The 21,178-nt window shown below is 45.4% G+C and overlaps 1 protein-coding gene across 4 annotated transcripts in view; it reads right to left on the bottom strand.

Annotated features, from left to right (window-relative positions):
• LOC137373979 (cytosolic phospholipase A2 zeta-like) overlaps positions 1 to 21,178 on the bottom strand; it is a 181,554-nt gene that overhangs the window by 136,236 nt on the left and 24,140 nt on the right. For all 4 annotated transcript variants that reach the window (XR_010975748.1, XM_068039687.1, XM_068039688.1 and 1 more), the window contains exons 3-4: positions 17,966 to 18,038; positions 3,678 to 3,814 (exon numbers count right to left, since the gene is read on the bottom strand). Coding sequence is in view for 3 of the 4 variants with exons in the window: in XM_068039687.1 (XP_067895788.1) it covers positions 3,678 to 3,814; positions 17,966 to 18,038 (210 nt within the window). In the remaining variant the exon portion in view is untranslated. The remainder of the gene's footprint in view (positions 1 to 3,677; positions 3,815 to 17,965; positions 18,039 to 21,178) is intronic.

The following is a 21,178-nucleotide window of genomic DNA, read 5'->3' as shown; positions in this document are numbered from 1 at the left end:
TACAGGTGAAACTGTATTCGGAGGAGTGTTTACAGCTGCAACTGTTTTTGGAGGAGTGTTTAATCTGGAAGTGGAACTGTTTTTAGAGGGGAGTTTAATCTATAGGTCTAACTGTATTCGGAGGAGTGTTTAATCTAGAAGTGATACTGTTTTTGGAGGAGAGTTTAATCTATAGGTGAAACTGTATTCGGAGGAGTGTTTAATCTATAAATGGGACTGTTTTCGGAGGCTGTTTAATCTATGGGTAGAACTGTTCTTGGCGGTGTGTTTAATCTATAGGTGAAACTGATATTGGAGGAATGTTTAATCTATAGCTGAAACTGATTTTGGAGGAGTGTTTAATCTATAGGTGAAACTGATTTTGGAGGAATGTTTAATCTATAGCTGAAACTGATTTTGCGGGAGTGTTTAATTTATAGGTGAAACTGTATTTGGAGGAGTGTTTATTCTATAGGAGAAACTGTATTCGGAGGAGTGTTTACAGCTGCAACTGTTTCTGGAGGAGTGTTTAATCTATAGGTAGAACTCCTTTTGGAGGAGTGTTTAATCTATAGGTAAAACAGTATTCAGAGGAATGTTTACAGCTGCAACTGTTTCTGGAGCAGTGTTTAATCTATAGGTGAAACTGTATTCGGAGGAATGTTTACAGCTGCAACTGTTTTTGGAGGAGTGTTTAATCTATTGGTGAGACTGTATTCGGAGGAGTGTTTAATCTACAGGTGAAACTAATTGTGGAGGTATGTTTAATCTATAGGTGAAACTTTTTCGGAGGTGTGTTTAATCTTTTGGTGGAACTGTTTTTGGAGGAGTGTTTAATCTTTTGGTGGAACTGTTTTTGGAGGAGTGTTTAATCAGTAGGTGAAACTGTATTCGGAGGACTGTTTAATCTACAGGTGAAACTAATCGTGAAGGTGTGTTTAATCTGTAGCTGAAACTTTATTTGGAGGAGTGTTTAATCTATTAGTGGAATTGTTTTTGGAGCAGTGTTTATAGGTGTAACTGTTCATGGAGGATTGTTTAGTCTATAGGTGAAACTGATTGTGGAGGTGTGTTTAATCTATTGGTGAAAGTTTTTCGGAGAAGTGTTTAATCTATAGATGAAACTGTATTCGGAGGAGTGTTTATAGGTGTAACTGTTTTTGGAGGATTGTTTAATCAATAGGTGAAACTGTTTTTGGAGGAGTTTTAATCTATCTGTGGAACTGTTTTTGGAGGCGTGTTTAATCAATAGGTGAAACTGTTTTTGGAGGAGTGCTTAATCTCTAGGTGGAGCTGTTTTTGGAGGAGTGTTTAATCTATAAATGGAACTGTTTTTGGAGGAGTGTTTAATATCTAGGTGGAGCTGTTTTTGGAGGAGTGTTTAATCTATAAATGGAACGGTTTTTGGAGGAGTTTAATATATAGGTGAAACTGTTTTGGAGGAGTGTTTAATCTCTAGGCAGCACTGCTTTTGGAGGAGTGCTTAATCTGCAGGTGAAACTGTTTTTTGGAGGAGTGCTTAATCTACAGGTGGAACTGTTTTTGGAGGAGTGTTTAATCTGCAGGTGAAACTGTTTTTGGAGGAGTGCTTAATCTACAGGTGGAGCTGTTTTTGGAGGAGTGCTTAATCTACAGGTGGAGCTGTTTTTGGAGGAGTGCTTAATCTATAGGTGGAACTGTTTTTGGAGGAGTGCTTAATCTAAAGGTGAAACTGTATTCGGGGGAGTGCTTAATCTATAGGTGGAGCTGTTTTTGGAGGAGTGTTTAATCTAGAAGTAGAACTGTTTTTGGAGGAGTGTTTAATATCTAGGTGGAACTGTTTTTGGAGGAGTGTTTAATATCTAGGTGGAGCTGTTTTTGGAGGAGTGCTTAATCTAAAGGTGAAACTGTATTCGGGGGAGTGTTTAATCTATAGGTGGAACTGTTTTTGGAGGAGTGTTTAATATCTAGGTGGAACTGTTTTTGGAGGAGTGTTTAATATCTAGGTGGAGCTGTTTTTGGAGGAGTGTTTAATCTATAGATGAAACTGTATTCGGAGGAGTGTTTAATCTGCAGGTGAAACTGTTTTTGGAGGAGTGTTTAATCTATAGGTGAAACTGTATTCGGAGGAGTGTTTAATCTGCAGGTGAAACTGTTTTTGGAGGAGTGCTTAATCTATAGGTGGCACTGCTTTTGGAGGTGTGTTTAATCTAGAAGTAGAACTGTTTTTGGAGGAGTGTTTAATCTATCGGTGAAACTGTTTTTGGAGGAGTGTTTAATCTATCGGTGAAACTGTTTTTGGAGGAATTTTTAATATATAGGTGGAACTGTTTTTGGAGGATTGTTTAATCTGTAGGTGGCACTGTTTTTGGAGGAGTGTTTAATCTATAGGTGGAACTGTTTTTGGAGGAGTGTTTAATCTATCGGTGGAACTGTTCTTGGAGGACTGTTTAATCTCTAGGTGAACCTGTATTTGTAGGAGTGTTTACAGCTGCAACTGTTTTTGGAGGAGTGTTTAATCTGCAGGTGAAACTGTTTTTGGAGGAATTTTTAATCTATAGGTGAAACTGTTTTTGGAGGAGCAACATAACATATAGGTTCTACATATACTTCTCAATGTGACACAGTGTGGGTACTGCACACATAGTTCCAAATATAATACAATGTCGTCTCTGCACACTCTTCCGAATGTGACACAATATGGGCTCTACACCCTCCCGAAGTAACATAACATGGGATCCGTGTACCCTTTCCAACATGATACAAAATGCGCAATGAAACAGATTATGGGCTCTGTACACCCCTGCCAACGTGACAAAACATGGATTTGATGTCCGGCCGATGGGAACTGGCTGCCAATATACAAGTTGTTGGCGAACCCACTTCGACCTAGCCCGGGGATCCTTCCTGCATTTTACGGATCCCTGGGGCTTTAAATGTTCTGAGGCGGAACTTCCACCCGCTTGAGGGAGGAAGTACAGCCTCATTGAGCTGCTGGCCAATCATCAGGCTGGCAGCTCTTAGTCCCAGCAGTGCCACTGGGAGCCGAGGACATGGAGCCAGGACCGCAGGTATGTTGGTGTTGCCTCACGGGGGTAATCTGTCGTGCCCGTGAGGCAAGGGTGCTCGTTTGTGGGGGGGGGGGGGGGGGGAAAGGGTGACGTCTTGGGTCCTGGGGGTAGTTGGGGACCCTGCGTCCAACTGTCAGGCACTACCACCCCCCACCAGTGCGCTGAGAGGCCGCCAAGTTTAATTGGGCGGCCTTTCATGTCTCCCGGACGCCCACTTGCTATGGATAAAATCCCCATGGAGGCGGGAGAAGGCCCTTAAGTGGCCATGATTGGCCTGGGGCAGGCGGCCCGTTTATCTCCCCCACCACCACCATATGTCAAGTGGGGCAGAGGCGGGAGCGGGTCTGGAAGACCTCCCGGAACCTGCCGCCCAATTTTACATCACCCCCCCCGCCACCATCCGGCTCGCTGGGGTGGTGTAAAATTCCAGCCATGATCTCTGCGTAACCCAAAAGAAAGCCGTAGAATATTAATTTCATCCACAAAATTGATCCCCACACAGCACCCTCCAAATGCAATACAATTGCAGCTTCCTTTCCTAATTTGCAGGACAGGTGTTCAGGATGTTCCAGTAACATTTAGACTAAAATCGGTGGTATTGGCGCTTCCAGTTTCACACCATTGTAGATTGTCTTTTCTCAGGCTTACCTTCGCCACACTCTGGATCCTGTAATTGAAGGTTTCATCCCACTCAGGATTGCTGTTATTGGAAATGGTTTTTGTTTTGTAATTGACTGCAGACGCCGTCGGGAGATATAAAGAAACATAACAGTCCGCTGCACGTACTGTGAACAGTCATAAATGTGAAACAATCAAAAAACATGTCAATGCGTGCACAGGTATGTTATAACATGGCTATACAAGGCAGGCAGTCTTGATCTCTACTATTCGTGCAATTAGAAAAATGCCAATTCAGGACCATCAGAAATATCAGGAGTCTTTTTTTTAATCATTCAAGGGATGTGTTCGTCACTGGCTCGGCCAGCATTTATTGCCCATCCCTAATTGCCCTTAAGAAACTGAGTGGCTTGCTCAGCCATTTCAGAGGGCATGTAAGAGTCAACCACATTGGCGTGGGTCTGGAGTCACAGTAGGCCAGATCAGGTAAGGACGGCAAATTTCCTTCCCTAAAGTGAACCAGGTGAGTTTTTACACCAATCGACAATAGTTTCATGGTCATCATTAGACTCACTTTTTAATTCCAGATTTTTAATTTTATTAATTGAATTCATATTTCATCATCTGCCATGGTGGGATTTGAACTCATGTCCCCAGGAATCTGTGCTTATCACTCTGATGCCTCAAAAACAGATTTGCGTTTGAACCTTGCACTTAAGGTGCCATGTTGCCCTGACAACACAACCTGCCTTATCATTTCCCTGGATACATAAATGAAAGTATGCTGGTGGGGCACTGGTGCCATTTTATCACTGACTGCACTTCAGAATCATACAGCACAGGAGGTCACTCGGTTTATTGTGCCTGTGTTGCTAAAAATAACCTGCTCGACTGAAAATTTTCTTTGGTACCATCTGCAAATCTAACCAATTTACAATGAGAATCTGAATCCAGACAGTGATGCAAACTGGGAGCAGTAATGATCCCAATACCAAACCCTCAGGCCATCCCACTTGCTATTCCTCCACCTGCACCCTCCACGCTATACTTACATTAAAAAGGTTTTATTTAGGTTTTACCCCTCCATCTGGGTATGGATAATTTGAGCTGCCAATGATACAGAATTCACAAACTATAGAGATAGTGTGGACCAGTCTGATGAGGAAAGTGAAACAAAGAAAAGAAAAATGCAGAAGAAAATACTTCACATACTGGATAGCAATGGCTAGTTTGTCAGTGATGCTCAAGAATATGCTGCACCTAAATCAGAACGATACCTCTCAAGAGGAGTCCTGGGCTTGGGCAGACTCAAGCCAGTAACTGGCAAGCATGAAGAAGATTTATTTTTTGTTTCTTCTCAGACTGTGGCCAGTGCTGGCAAGGCTTCATTTATTGTCCATCTCTAGTTGCCCTAATCAGGTAGTGGGCCTTCTCCATGAACTGCTGACATCTAGTGGTGATAGTGCTCCCACATTGGTGTCTGGCAGAGAATTCCAGGATATTGACCCAGCAAGGATAAGAGAACAACAATTTCTATTTATATAGAGTGCTTTCAACATAGTGATACAGCAGAAGACGCTTCACAAAATTTGACACTGAGCTGCATAAGGAGATTTTGGGACAGTTGGTTAAAGAGGTAGGTTTTAAGGAGGAGAGAGCGCCAGCAGCGGCAAGGTTTAGGGAGAGAATTCCAGAGCTTAAGGTTGATGTGGCTGAAGACATGGTTGTCAATGGTGGAGCAATGAAAATCAAGGATTGGCAGGAGGCCATAAAAGAGCAGCGGCGGCAAGTTGGTGGGGGGGGGGGGGGGGGGAAGGAGAGAGAGAGAGAGAAAAAGAGAGGGGAGAAGAGAGAGAGAGAGAGAGACAGACAGACAGAGAAACAGGCAGACAGAGAGAGAGACAGACAGACAGACACAGACCGGAATTTTACGCACCTCACAGAGCTGGATGGTGGCGGTGGGGGGTGGCATAAAATGGCCGTGGGGTGCGAAAAACGGGCCGCCCACCCCAGCCCAATCAAGGCCCCTAAGTTTCCAATTAACGACCACTTAAGGACCTTCGTCCGCCTCAACGGGGATTTTACCCGTGGCAAGCAGGCATCCTGGAGCCAGGAAAGGCTGCCTGGTGAAAGTTGGCGGCCTCTCAGCACCCTGGGGAGGGAGGTGGGCTCTGACGAGGGCCTCCCCTGCTTCCCCAACCACCCCCAGGACCCAAGACACCACCACCACCAACCCCCCCCCCCCCCCCCCACCTTTCCTCGCTGGGGCCCGACGAGGCAATACAAACTTACCTGCAGTCCTGGCTCCACGTCCTCGGCTGGGCTGCAGTCCCAGCAGTGGCCACCGTTCCTAGTGGCGCTACTGGGATTACGAACTGCCGGCTCGATGATTGGCCAGCAGCTCAAGTAGGTGGAAGTCCCGCCTCAAAACAATTAAAGCCTGGGGACCCATAAAATAAGAGACAGACATGGAGACGAGAGAGAGAGAGAGACAGAGAGAGAGAGAGACAGAGACACAAAGAGGGAGAGACACAGAAACAAAAAGAGAGACAGACACAGAGACGCGACAGAGAGAGAAGGAGACAGAGAGAGAGAGAGAGAGACAGAGACAGAGAGAGAGAGACAGAGGCACAAGACAGGTAGAGAGAGAGAAAAACCGAGAGAGAGAGACAGCAAGACCGATGGCAGCCATAAAAGAGCTATCCTGTCCAGTCCATCAGAGTGGCTGACCACGTTCTAAGAGAAAAAAAAATCAGTGTGACACCACAAGGAAAACAGATAGTTGATTGGTTGGTGAGAGTATTTCTCATTTATCTTTCAAAAACTCCAGTAATTGTCAGGTTTTATTTCCGAATAGTAAAATGCTTAAGAGACTGGCTGGTGAGTATTTCCTATTGATTAAATAAATAATTGATTTTATATTTAAAACACAATCAGGATCACAGGGCAGATGATATCTTTCAGCTGCAGCATGTAGGGGCTGTTGGACACCAGTGTGATCCACAGCAACCATACCTACAGAAAATGGTTGTAGCTCGAGGAGCTTTGGCACAGAGTTGATGAGCTGCAGGCCGAGCTACAGACAAACATGATCGGATATGCTCTTCTGATTTGGCCAGTGGTCAGGGACAGAAAGATGTTACTGTGAGTGAGGCAGGTAAGGAGATCGAGAAGGCAGAAGTGGAGGAGCCTCAGCCCTTTCAATTCTCCAACAGGTTTGAGGTTCTTTCAGCTTGTATGGATGAAAGCGAGGGCTGCAGGGTGGATGAGAAAAATGACCATAGAAATCATAGAAAGTTTAAGGCACAGAAATAGGCCATTTGGCCCATTGTGTCTGTGCCGGCCGAAACATGATCACCTATTCTAATCCCACCTTCCAGCATTTGGTCCGTAGCCCTGCAGATTACGGCACTTGAGGTGCATATCCAGATTCCTTTTGAATGAGTTGAGGGTCTCTGCCTCAACTATCCTTTCAGGCAGTGTGTTCCAGACCTCCACTGCCCTCTGGGTGAAAAAGTTTATCCTCATCTCCCCTCTAATTTTTCTATCAATCACTTTAAATCTATGCCCCCTCGACACGACCGCTCTAAGGTGAATAGACCCTTCACCTCCACTCTATCCAGGCCTCTCACAATTTTGTACCTTTCAATCATATCTCCCCTCAGCCTTCTCTATTCCAAGGAGAACAACCCCAGCCTATCCAATATTTCCTCATAGCTGCATTTTTCCAGTCCTGGCAACATCCTCGTAAATCTCCTCTGTACCCTCTCTGGTGCAATTACATCCTTTCTGTAATGAAGTGACCAGAACTGCACACAGTACTCAAGTTGTGGCCTAAACAATGAGTCATACAGTTCCAGCATAACCTCCCTGCTCTTATATTCTATACCTCGGCTAATAAAGGAAAGGATTCCATATGCCTTCTTAACCACCTTATCGACCTGGCCTGCTGCCTTCAGGGATCTGTGGACTTTCTCTCCAAGAGAGTGCCTTGTTTGACCTCCCCAAATGCATCACTTCACACTTCTCCAGGTTGAATTCCATTTGCCACTTTTCTGCTCATCTGACCAGACTATCAATATCTTCCTGCAGGCTACAACTATTCTCTTTGCTATCTACCACACGGCCAATCTTTGTGTCGTCTGCAAACTTCTTGATCATGCCTACTACATTTACATCCAAATCGTTAATATATACCACAAAAAGCAGGGGACCCAGTACTGAGCCCTGCAGAACGCCACTGGAAACAGCCCTCCAGTCACTAAAACAGCCGTCAACAATTACTCTTTGTTTCCTGCCACTGAGCCAATTTTGTATCCACCTTGCTGCATTTCCCTGGATCCCATGGGATTTTATTTTTTTTAACCAGTCTGCCATATGGGACATGGTCGAAAGCCTTGGTAAAATGGTGCAGGAAGCCATTCAAGAGGGGGGAGTAAATAGGAATGTAGTGATAGTAGGGGACAGTATAGTCAGGGGGATAGACACAGTTCTCTGTGGCCAAGAGTGAGAGTCCTGAAGGCTGTGTTGCCTGCCGGGTGCCAGGGTTTGGGACATCTGCTCAGGGCTGGAAAGGAACTTGCAGTGGGAGGGGGAGGATCCAGTGGTTGTGGTCCATGTAGGTACCAATGACATAGGCAGGTCAAGGAAAGAGGTTCTACATAGTCAGTATGAGGAGCTAGGCACCATATTAAAAAGCGGAACCTCAAAGGTAATAATCCAGAGATTATTACATGCAAATTTCAGTAGGGCAAATAAGATTAGAGAAATGAATGCATGACTCAAAGACTGGTGCGGTAGAAGTGGGTTCTGGTTCATGGGGCACTGGCACCAGTATTGGGGAAAGTGAGAGAAAGTGTTGGGACCACTGTTCTAGCAAGACGCATAACTAGGGAAATAGAGAGGGTTTGAAACTAAATAGGGGCAAGGGATCAAAATTAGGAAGATGTGGTAAATCAAAGAGTAGAGACAAGGCAAGAAAGGAAGGTATTAATATGGGAAATGATAAACACACCGTGACAGGAAGGGACGGAGAGTACAAATCTAAGCATAAATCAGCAGATAAGGCTAGATGTTACAAAAATAATAAAAAAGACAAAACTAAAGGCTCTGTATCTGAATGCACGTAGCATTCGAAACAAAACAAATGAACTGATAGTGCAAATAGAAATAAATAAGTACAATCTGATAGCCATTATAGAGACATGGCAGCATGATATAGATTGGGACCTGAATATTGAAGGGTACATGACATTTAGAAAGGACAGGAAGCTAGGAAAAAGGTGGAGGGGTGGCTCTGTTAATTAATGATGGCATTAGCACAATAGAGAGGGTTGACCTAAGTTCAGGAAACCAGGATGTAGAAGCGGTTTGTGTAGAGGTGAGAAATGATAAAGGCAAGAGTCACTCGTGGGAGTGGTATACAGGCCCTCTAACAGTAACCATATGGAAGGACAGGGTATAAAGGAAGAAATAATGGGAGCTTGTCAGAAAAGTACAGGGATAATCATAGGGATTTTAATTACAGATGGACTGGAAAAATCAGATGGGCAAAGATAACCCTGATGAGGTGTTCATAGAATGTTATCAGGATGGTTTCTTAGAACACCATGTTCTGGAGCCAACCAGACAGCAGGCTATACTAGAGCTAGTACTGTGCAATGAGATAGGATTAATTAATGACCTCATAGTGAATGCACCCTAGCCAGCAGCGATCATAATATGACTGAATTTTACAGTCAGTTTGAGGGACAGAAATAAAGGCAATTATGAGGGCATGAAAGCAGAGCTAGCAAAAGTGACTGACAAATTAAGTTAAGGGATAGGTCAAGAAAGATGCAGTGGCAGACATTTAAGGGGATATTTCAGAATACACATAATAGATACATTCCAACGTGAAAGAAAAATTCCAAGGGGAGGACCCACTATCCATGGTTAACTAAAAAAGTTAAAGATAATATCAAATTTAAAGAAAAAGCATATAATTGCGCAAAGATAGGTGGCAGGTCAGTAGATTGGACAGAATATTTAAAAAGCCACAAATCAATAACGATTAATAAGGAGGGAAAAATTAGAATATGAAAGAAAGCTGGCTGGAAATATAAAAACAGATAGTAAGAGCTTCTATAGCTACTTAAAAAGAAAAAGAGTTAACAAAGTGAACATTGGTCCTATAGAAAGTGAGTCTGGGGAATTAATAAGGGAAAATAAGGAGATGGCAGATGAATTGAACAGGTATTTTACATCGGTCTTCACTACAGAGAATGCAAGTAATATCCCAGAAATAGCTGTAAATCAGGAAATGGAAGGCAGGGAGGAACTCAAGATCCTAGGGGCTACCATCGACCAGAAACTGAACTAGAGTAGCCATATAAATACAGTGGCTACAAGAGCAGGTCAGAGGCTAGGAATCCTGCGGTGAGTAACTCACCTCCTGACTTCCCAAAGCCTGTTCACCATCTACAAGGTACAAGTCAGGAGTGTGATGGAATACTCTCCGCTTGCCTGGATGGGTGCAGCTCCAACAACACTCAAGAAGCTCGACACCATCCAGGACAAAGCAACCCGCTTGATTGGCACCCCATCTACAAACATTCATTCCCTCCACCACCGACGCACAGTGGCAGCAGTGCGTACCATCTACAAGATGCACTGCAGCAATGCAGCAAGGCTCCTTAGACAGCACCTTCCAAATCCACAACCTCTACCAACTAGAAGGACAAAGGCAGTAAATACATGGGAACACCACCACCTGCAAGTTCCCCTCCAAGTTACACACCATCCTGACTTGGAACTATATCGCCGTTCCTTCATTGTTGCTGGGTCAAAATCCTGGAACTCCCTTCCTAACAGAACTGTGGACGTACCTACCTCAGATGGACTGCAGAGGTTCAAGAAGGCAGCTCACCACCACCTTCTCAAGGGCAATTAGGGATGGGCAATAAATGCTGGCCGCACCAGCAACGCCCACATCCCATGAATGAAGTGGCACTGAATGTTGGAGCTGCAGGCTGACAAGTCCCCGGGTCCTAATGGGCTTCATCCTAGGATCTTAAAAGAAGTGGCTAATGAGGTAGTTGATGCGTTGGTTTTAATTTTCCAAAATTCCCTAGATTCGGGGAAGGTTCCATTAGATTGGAAAATCGCCAATGCAACTCCTTTATTCAAAAAGGGAGGGAGACAGAAAGCAGGAAACAGGCCAGTTAGCTTAACATCTGTCTTAGAGAAAATGTTAGAAGCTATTATTAAAGACATTATACCAGGGCACTTAGAAAAATTCAAGGTAATCAGGCAGAGTCAACATAATTTTGTGAAAGGGAAATCATGTTTAAACAATTTATTGGAGTTCTTTGAAGAAATAACATGTGCTGTGGATAAAGGGGAACCAGTGGATATACTGTACCTAGATTTCCGTAGGCATTTGATAAGGTGCCACATCAAAGATTATTACAGAAAATAAAAGCTCATGGTGTAGGGGGATAACATATTGGCATGGATAGAAGATTGGCTAGTTAACAGGAAACAGACAGTAGGCATAAATGGGTCATTTTCTGGTTGGCAAGATGTAACGAGTGTTCTGCCACAGAGATCAGTGCTGGCACCTCAACTTCTTTTTACAATTTATATAAATGACTTGGATGAAGGGATCGAAGGTATGGTTGCTAATTTTGCTGATGACACAACGATAGACAGGAAAGTAACTTGTGAAGACGATATAAGGATGCTACAAAGAGATATAGATAGATTAAGCGAGTGGGCAAAGATCTGGCAAATGGAGTATAATGTGGGAAAATGTGAAATTGTCCATTTTGGCAAGACAAATAAAAGAAGCATATTATCTAAATGGCGAGAGATTGCAAGAATTTTGAGATGCAGAGGGATCTGGGTGTCGTAGTGCATGAATTGCAAAAGGTTAGTATGCAGGTACAGCAAGTAATTAGAAAAGCTAATAGAATGTTTTGGTTTATTGCGAGGGGAATTGAATACAAAAGTGGGGAGGTTATGCTTCAGTTACACAGGGAATTGGTGAGACCACATCTGGAGTACTGTGTACAGTATTCATCTTGTAATTTAAGGAAGGATGTAAATGCATTGGAAGTAGTTCAGAGAATATCTGGAATGGGCAGCTTGTCTTTTGAAGAAAGATTAGACAGGCTAGGCTTGTAACCGCTGGAGTTTAGAAGAATAAGAGGCGACTTGATTGAACATATAAGATCCTGAGGGGTCCTGACAGGGTGGATGTGGAAAGGATGTCTCCTCGTGGAGAATCTAGAACTAGGAGTCACTGTTTAAAAATAAGGGATCACCCATTTAAGCTAGAGATGAGGAGTATTTTTTTCTCTCAGAAGGTCATGAACTCTCTTCCTCAAAATGCGGTGGAGGCAGACATTTTGAATATTTTTAAGGCAAAGGTAGATAGATTCTTGATAAGTAAGGGGGTGAAACGTCATCGGGGGTCGCCAGGAATGTGAAGTTGAGGTTACAATCAGGTTAGCCACGATCTTGTTGAATGGCAGTGCAGGCTTGAGGGGCCGAGTGGCCTACTCCTGCTCCTAATTTGTCTGATCGTATGTAGATCAAAATTGGAAGAGGGCAGTGATCTCAAAGCACAGTCGCAGGTTAAAGAGGTAGGGAAGGGTGAGGCTATGGAGGGGTTTACAAACGTGTGTGAGAATTTTAAAAACTCGAGGTGTTGCTCGACAGGAAGCCAATATAGTACAGCAAGCACAGGGGTGATGGGTGAACAGGACTTGGTGCAAGTTAGGAAACGAGCAACAGACTTTTGCATGAGCTGAAGTTTACAAAGGGTGCAAGGTGGGAGGCCTGTCAGAGGCGCATTAAAATAGTCAAGTCTATAGGTAACAAAGGCATGGATGAGAAGTAGTGAAAATGAGGAACTGAAAGAAATAATAAGCAAGTTATGGAAAAGGATATGACTGGACCTCAAGTTGAAGTCCTAAATTGGGGGAAGGATAATTTTGATGGTATCAGACAGGAACTCTCAAAAGTTGAATGGGAGAAGCTGTTTACAGGTAAAGGGAAGTCTGGCAAGTGGGAGGCTTTTAAAAGTGAGCTAGGAAGAGTTCAGGGTCAGAATGTTCCTGTTAGATTGAAGGGCAAGGCTGGCAAGTTCAGGGAACCTTGATTGACGAGGGACATTGAGGGTCTGGTCAGGACAGAGAAGGAGGCATATGCCAGGGATAGGCAGCTGGGATCAAGCGAGTCCCTCGAGGAGTATAGGGGATGTAGGAGTACACTGAAGAAGGAAATTAGGAGGGCGAAAAGGGGCCATGAGATTTCCCTGGCAGATAAGATAAAGGAGAATCCTAAAAGATTCTTCTTCTTCTTTGGCCTCCTTGTCTCGAGAGACAATGGGTAAGCAATTGCCTGGAGGTGGTCAGTGGTTTGTGGAGCAGCGCCTGGATTGGCTATAAAGGCCAATTCTAGAGTGACAGACTCTTCCACAGGTGCTGCAGATAAAATTGGTTGTCAGGGCTGTTACACAGTTGGCTCTCTCCTTGCGCTTCTGTCTTTTTTCCTGCCAACTGCTAAGTTTCTTCGACTCGTCATGCTTTAGCCCTGCTTTTATGGCTGCCCGCCAGCTCTGGCGATCGCTGGCAACTGACTCCCACAACTTGTGATCAATGTCACAGGACTTCATGTCGCGTTTGCAGACGTCTTTAAAGAGGAGCCATGGACGGCCGGTGGGTCTGGTACCAGTGACGAGCTCGCTGTACAATGTGTCCTTGGGGATCCTGCCATCTTCCATGCGGCTCACATGGCCAAGCCATCTCAGGTGCCGCTGGCTTTGTAGGGTGTATATGCTGGGGATGTTGGCCGCCTCGAGGACTTCTATAAGATTCTCTAAGTATATTAAGAGTACAAGGGTAGTTAGGGAGAGAGTAGGTCCCCTTAAGGATCAGTGTGGCAATCTATGTTTGGAGCCACAGGAAATGGGCGAGGTCTTAATTGAATACTCTCGTCTGTATTTACCATGGAGAAGGTCATGGAAGCTAGTGAGTTCAAGGGAAGGAACAGCGATATCCTGGAGCATATCAACATTACAAAGGAGGTGGTGTTGGAGGTTTTGAAGCGCATTAAGGTGGATAAATCCTCAGGGCCTGACCAGGTGTATCCTAGGATGCTATGGGAAGCAAGGGAGGAGATTGCTGGGGCCCTGGCAGAGATTTTTGTATCATTGTTAGCCATGGGTGAGGTACCAGAAGACTGGAGGATAGCTAATGTTGTGCCTTTATTTAAGAAGGGCAGCAGGGATAAGCCAGGGAACTACAGGCCGGTGAGCCTTACATCAGTGGTGGGAAAGTTATTGGAAGGGATTCTGAGAGAAAGGATTTATATGCATTTGGAAAGGCAAGGTCTGATTAGGGATAGTCAGCATGGCTTTGTGCGTGGGAAATCCTGTCTCAATGATTTGATTGACTTTTTTGAGGAGGTGACCTAGAGGATTGACGAGGGCAGGGCGGTGGACGTTGTCTACATGGACTTTAGCAAGGCCTTTGACAAGGTCCCACATGGTAGGCTGGTCCGGAGAGGTTCGAACACATGGGATCCAGGGTGAGCTAGCCAATTGGCTACAAAATTGGCTTGGTGATAGTAGGCAGAGGGTGGTAGTTGAGGGTTGTTTTTCAGATTGGAGGCCGGTGACCAGTGGTGTGCCGCAGGGATCGGTGCTGGGCCCTCTGTTGTTTGGTCATATATATTAATGACTTGGATGTGAATGTAGGGGGCATGATTAGTAAGTTTGCAGATGATACCAAAATTGGTGGTATAGTGGACAGTGAAGAAGGTTGTCTAAGGTTACAACAGGATATAACTCAACAGGGAAAGTGGGCAAGGGGCTGGTAAATGGAATTTAACGCAGCCAAGTGCGAAATGATGCATTTTGGGAAGTTAAACCAGGGCAGGACATATACAGTGAATGGCAGAGCCCTGGGGGGTGTTGTTGAGCAGAGAGACCTTAGGGTGTAAGTACATAGTAGTAAGTACATCGGCCGAGGCATTGAGTACAAGAGTTGGGACGTCATGTTACAGTTGTACATAACATTGGTTAGGCCGCATTTGGAGTACTGTGTGCAGTTCTGGTCGCCGCACTACAGGAATGATGTGATTAAGCTCGAGAGGGCGCAGAAAAGATTCACAAGGATGTTGTCTGGTTTGGAGGGCCTGAGTTATGAAGAGAGATTGGATAGGCTGGGTCTGTTTTCCCTGGAGCGAAGGAGGCTGAGAGGGGACATGATAGAGGTATATAAAATTGAGAGGCATAGATAGGGCAGATAGCCAGAGTCTGTTTCTCTTGATAGGGGTGACTAAAACTGGAGGGCATAGAATTAAGGTGAGAGGGAGGAGGTTTAAAGGGGATCAAAGGGGTAAATTTTTCACCCAAAGAATAGTGGGTATCTGGAAGGAGCTGCCAGAGGAGGTGGTGGAGGCAGGAACAGTAGCAACATTTGAGAGGCAGCTGGACAGGTACTTGAATGAGCAAGACACAGAGGGATATGGAATTAATGCAGGCAGGTGGGATTAGTATAAATAGGCATTATGGTCAGCATGGACGCAGCGGGCCGAAGGGCCTGTTTCTATGCTGTACGACTCTATGTGGTACTTAAAAAAAAAATAACTGGATTGAAGGTTGATAAATCCCCTGGACCAGATGAGCTACATCCCAGAGTGTTGAAGATGGCTGTAGAGATAGTGGATGCTTTGGTGGTTATCTTCCAAAATTCTATGGACTTTGGAAAGGTTCCTGCAAACTGGAAAGTAGCAAATGCAACCCCTCTATTTAACAAAGGAGGAAGAGAGAAAACGGGGCACACCGGGGCGGCACAGTGGCGCAGTGGTTAGCACCGCAGCCTCACAGCTCCAGGGACCTGGGTTCGATTCTGGGTACTGCCTGTGCGGAGTTTGCAAGTTCTCCCTGTGACCGCGTGGGTTTTCGCCGGGTGCTCCGGTTTCCTCCCACAGCCAAAGACTTGCAGGTGATAGGTAAATTGGTTGTTGTAAATTGCCCCTTGTGTAGGTAGGTGGTAGGGCATATGGGATTACTGTGGGGTTAGTATAAATGGGTGGTTGTTGATCGGCACAGACTCGGTGGGCCAAAGGGCCTATTTCAGTGCTGTATCTCTAAAATAAAATAAAATGAAAAAATACAGACCTGTTAGTTTGACGTCAGTAGTAGGGAAAATGTTAGAATCTATTATAAAGGATATGTTAACTGGATTCTTAGAAAATAATGATATGATTGGGCAGAGTCAACATGGATTTATGAAAAGGAAATCATGTTTGACAAATCTTTTTTGAGGATGTTATAGCATAAAGGAGAACCAGTGGATGTGGTGTATTCGGATTTTCAAAAGGCTTTTGATAAGGTGCCACACAGGAGGTTAGTAACCAAAATTAGAACACATGGGATTGAGGGTAATATACTGGTATTGGTTGAGAATTGGTTAACAGACAGAAAACAGAGAGTAGCAATAAATGGATCATTCTCTGGATTGCAGGCTGTTACTAGTGGGGTACTGCAAACATCAGTGCTGGGGCCACAGCTGTTCAGATTCTTTATAAATGAGTTGGATGTGGGGACCAAATGTAATATTTCCAAATTTGCTGATGACAGAAAAATAGGTGGGAATGTAAGTTGTGAGGAAGGTGCAAGGAAGCTTCAAAGGGACTTGGACAGGCTAAGTGGCAGACAAGAACATGGCAGATGGCATATAATGTGAATAAGTGTGAAGTTATCCATTTTGGGACAAAAAACAGAAAGACAGAGAATTTCTTAAATGGTGAGAGGTTGGGAAGTATTAATGTCTGAAGGGATCTGGGTGTCCTTGTTCATGAGTCACTAAAAGCTAGCATGCAGGTGCAGCAAGCAATTAGGAAGGCAAATGGTATGTTGGCCTTCATCGCAAGGGGTTTTGAGTACAGGAGTAAAGGAGTCTTGTTGCAATTGTATAGAGCCTTGGTGAGACTGCACCTGGAGAATTGTGTACAGTTTTGGTCTCCTCATCTAAGGAAGAATATACTTGCCATAGAGGGAATGTAATGGAGGTTCACCAGACTAATCCTGTGTGGGAAATGGAGACATCACACTGATGCACTGAGAAACACCCTACTGAGAATGAAACTTTTGTGGCACAGTAGAGGGAATTTTACTGGCGAGGAACAAGTAATTGGGGCATTGTAGAACACTACTTGTTTTCTAACTTTGCTAAGATTCATTTCTGCCATTTTAGTACTCAGAGCTTAAATGAAAGGGACAGCGTTTGACATATTTCTGGACAAGCTGGAACAGGAATGTGTCTGTGCACACTAGATTCAGGAGATGGAAACTGTTGCTGCATAAAATTAAAATACACACAAAACTGACCTGTATTTGCACTTTCTATTTGAGGATTCACTGTGTGCACAAATCAGGGATTATGCTAGTTAGTCTTTACTTAATAAAACACAGCAAACAGTAATGGAGCTGAGAAAAGAATTCACTGTGCAGACAAGAGCAGGTTAATCTGATGTGCTGCACTATTACAGTGGCCAAGCCTTCTCAAGCTGCCAAAACCTCAAAAAGAACAGACCAATATTACTTGATTCCAGGCAGAGACGGGTTGAATGCAGAGATTCAAGGTCAGGCAAACATTCGCAATAAGACCATCCTCTTTATCCTCAACTACAACTTGACACGTTAAACAACTACAGATTATTCTGAAATGCAATTTGAAATAAAAAATAGCTGCTCTTGTTCCACATTTTACAGGGTATTTTGAAGCAAGGTGAGCTGTTAGACTAAAGCAGCTACAGGTAGATTAGATATCAACTCCTGGTGCAGAGTTATCGAGAACAGGGCTCTGTAACCTGTGCCTCATTAAGGATTCATGTGCGACTCCTAGAGTGATTAAACCCATTCTAATTAAATGGCTTTTTTTTTTCAACTTTTACTAACACTGTACTTATGAGAAAGTATTCACTTAACCGTTTTGTAAAAAACCTCTAGAACGTTGTTGAAATGTGTCTTGTTTTTCATTATTATTGACAATTGAGGAACAGCATTGCAGCTCTTAAGATATTGCGTTTTTGACTAAATTTTTTTAAATGCTTCTTCCGATCTAGGAGATTGAGAACAATTAACTAAACAAATTTCTATGTCTATATAGCAGCAGCCACTGTGAAAGCTGGGGAGCAATCAGTCAAGAGTATTCTAATTACGTAAATAAAACAATTAGTTTGCTTAAATGGTAACACACAACTTCTCAAAGAAACAGCGAGGTCATACTTTCTACAGATAAAACAGAAATATAACTACTTACGGAAATCTCCCCCAACAATATTTTTCGCCCGTAGAACTTTCACAGCTAAGTCATAGTAATGTTGGTTCTCTCTCTGAAAAGGAAAGCTGAGTGTTATTATCCAAAAATTAGCATATCTAGATACTGCACCATTAATTCCAAAGAACCTATTCACTCACTGCAGAGACCTACTTCCTATTCATTCCTGGTATATGTTTGTGCTTTTGGTTGAATTACTGAATGAATAATTCAATAGCATCTAGATCTATCTTGCCTGGCGCTCGTGATCCATTTTCTAGCAAGATGGAATTCAAGGAATTAAGCCAATGTTGTCCAATAGAAATCGTTGATTACCCACGGCGACACAGTTTTAACTACAAGCACTAATTTTAGTAGAAAATGCCTGACACGTAATACAGGTAAATACACTTCACGTATACATTTATTTAACATCCACCATTCAGTGTAAAATGTTGTGGTCTTTCTCTCTCATCAATGTTTTCAGAATTCTGGTATAAATTTATCAGACACAACACATCTCAGTGCAGTTTATAGGTTTTTGTCGAAGACTTGTAAGTAGCACTTTGCTGAGAATGGTGACTCTCACAGAACGCACCAGACCCACCTTGACTCTCTATCTAGAATGTGGTTGGATGCTGCTTGCCCTTTACACTGATGTGCACAGCTGGAGCTGCTTTCTTCTGCAGGCCTGCAGTGGTTATTCCAATTGGTCGAACTAACCATGATGACAGCTCCTCTGCCCATACATCGATGCCGTTGATTCCACGGTGAAGTCACGTCTTGCAGGTGCTACAGAAGACTAAAAGATTGCAAATGCTACGCCCCCTGTTTTTAAAAAATCTGGCAATGTCAAGCCTGGCAGTCTGCAGTTGTGGGGAAACTTTTAAAGATAATGACTGGAATTTTACGCCCCCCCCCCAAAAGAGAGGGAAGGTGGTGGGGGGGGGGGGGCAGAATATGGAGCTTGTGATTCTTGTCAAGTGAAGTGGTGTCTGTACATTTTGCTGGTACTCTGGTCCCAATTTATCTGGGCCAGATCCATTCTTACCCCATTGAAGGTGGCTTTCCCCCAGTTAATTAGTCCAACTCTGGATTGTTCCTTGTCCTTTTTCATTGCCAAGCTAAACCTTATGATACAATATGCTGCTGTATCCTAAATGTTCCCTTATTGTTACGGTCAGGTGAGGAAGGGTCGAAGGGCGTCCCTCTCCTTATTTGACCACAACAGGTTTAATTCTTTTTTAAAGTGGATTCTACTGGCCAATTCAGTAGATGTTTGATTACTTACTTGCCATGATCATAACAAGAACCAATCGGACAGGTTTTCTTGAGTTTAGCAAAGAAAGAGATTAACTTCATTGTACTTAAACCGACCTAAGGAAAAGAATAAACTATGCCCCAACTTTCACACGTGCACACACACACACTAGAGGTTCTCACACACACAAATAGATTACAGAGCGGGGAAGAGCTAGATTGGTCCAGTTAGAGTCCATAGAAAAAAATGGGTATACAGTCTGTGGAGTTTGGTGATTCAGCGGGCTTCTAGCTGAATTCGGTGGTCCTGAGGCTTTTAGCTTGAAGCGATAGATGACTGATTTGGTGGGTCTCTTGGAGACAGTGATGTGGATGATTGTAGCCGGAGTATGCAGAGGTGGTCAATCAGCAGGCAGAGTTCAAAACTTGCAAGCTGGAATGAAGAGATGGAGAGAGAGAGAGCGAGAGGGAGAGCGAGAGCGAGAGGGAGCTGGGGAGAGCGAGAGCGAGAGGGAGCTGGGGAGAGCGAGAGCGAGAGGGAGCTGGGGAGAGCGAGAGCGAGAGGGAGCTGGGGAGAGCGAGAGCGAGAGGGAGCTGGGGAGAGCGAGAGCGAGAGGGAGCTGGGGAGAGCGAGAGCGAGAGGGAGCTGGGGAGAGCGAGAGCGAGAGGGAGCTGGGGAGAGCGAGAGCGAGAGGGAGCTGGGGAGAGCGAGAGCGAGAGGGAGCTGGGGAGAGCGAGAGCGAGAGGGAGCTGGGGAGAGCGAGAGCGAGAGGGAGCTGGGGAGAGCGAGAGCGAGAGGGAGCTGGGGAGAGCGAGAGCGAGCTGGGGAGAGCGAGAGCGAGAGCGAGCTGGGGAGAGCGAGAGAGAGAGGGAGCTGGGGAGAGCGAGAGAGAGAGGGAGCTGGGGAGAGCGAGAGAGAGAGGGAGCTGGGGAGAGCGAGAGAGAGAGGGAGCTGGGGAGAGCGAGAGAGAGAGGGAGCTGGGGAGCGCGAGAGAGAGGGGGAGCTGGGGAGCGCGAGAGAGAGGGGGAGCTGGGGAGCGAGAGAGAGAGGGGGAGCTGGGGAGCGAGAGAGAGAGAGAGGGAGATGGGGAGCGAGAGAGAGAGGGAGGGAGCTGGGGAGCGAGAGAGAGAGGGAGGGAGCTGGGGAGCGAGAGAGAGAGGGAGGGAGCTGGGGAGCGAGAGAGAGAGGGAGGGAGCTGGGGAGCGAGAGAGAGAGGGAGGGAGCTGGGGAGCGAGAGAGAGAGGGAGGGAGCTGGGGAGCGAGAGAGAGAGAGAGGGAGCTGGGGAGCGAGAGAGAGAGAGAGGGAGCTGGGGAGCGAGAGAGAGAGAGAGAGGGAGCTGGGGAGCGAGAGAGAGAGGGAGCTGGGGAGCGAGAGAGAGAGGGAGCTGGGGAGCGAGAGAGAGAGGGAGCTGGGGAGCGAGAGAGAGAGGGAGCTGGGGAGCGAGAGAGAGAGGGAGCTGGGGAGCGAGAGAGAGAGGGAGCTGGGGAGCGAGAGAGAGAGGGAGCTGGGGAGCGAGAGAGAGAGGGAGCTGGGGAGCGAGAGAGAGAGGGAGCTGGGGAGCGAGAGAGAGAGGGAGCTGGGGAGCGAGAGAGAGAGGGAGCTGGGGAGCGAGAGAGAGAGGGAGCTGGGGAGCGAGAGAGAGAGGGAGCTGGGGAGCGAGAGAGAGAGGGAGCTGGGGAGCGAGAGAGAGAGGGAGCTGGGGAGCGAGAGAGAGAGGGAGCTGGGGAGCGAGAGAGAGAGGGAGCTGGGGAGCGAGAGAGAGAGGGAGCTGGGGAGAGAGAGAGACAGCCTGGGAGAGAGAGAGAGAGAGAGAGAGAGAGGGGGAGCTGGGGAGAGAGAGAGAGAGAGAGAGAGAGCTGGGGAGAGAGAGAGAGAGAGTGCGAGAGCTGGCGAGAGAGAGAGAGAGAGTGCGAGAGCTGGCGAGAGAGAGAGAGAGAGCGAGAGCTGGCGAGAG

The sequence above is a fragment of the Heterodontus francisci genome, chromosome 9 (genome assembly GCF_036365525.1).
Source record: "Heterodontus francisci isolate sHetFra1 chromosome 9, sHetFra1.hap1, whole genome shotgun sequence".
NCBI lineage: Eukaryota > Metazoa > Chordata > Chondrichthyes > Heterodontiformes > Heterodontidae > Heterodontus > Heterodontus francisci.
This window is presented reverse-complemented; position numbering and strand designations above follow the sequence as displayed.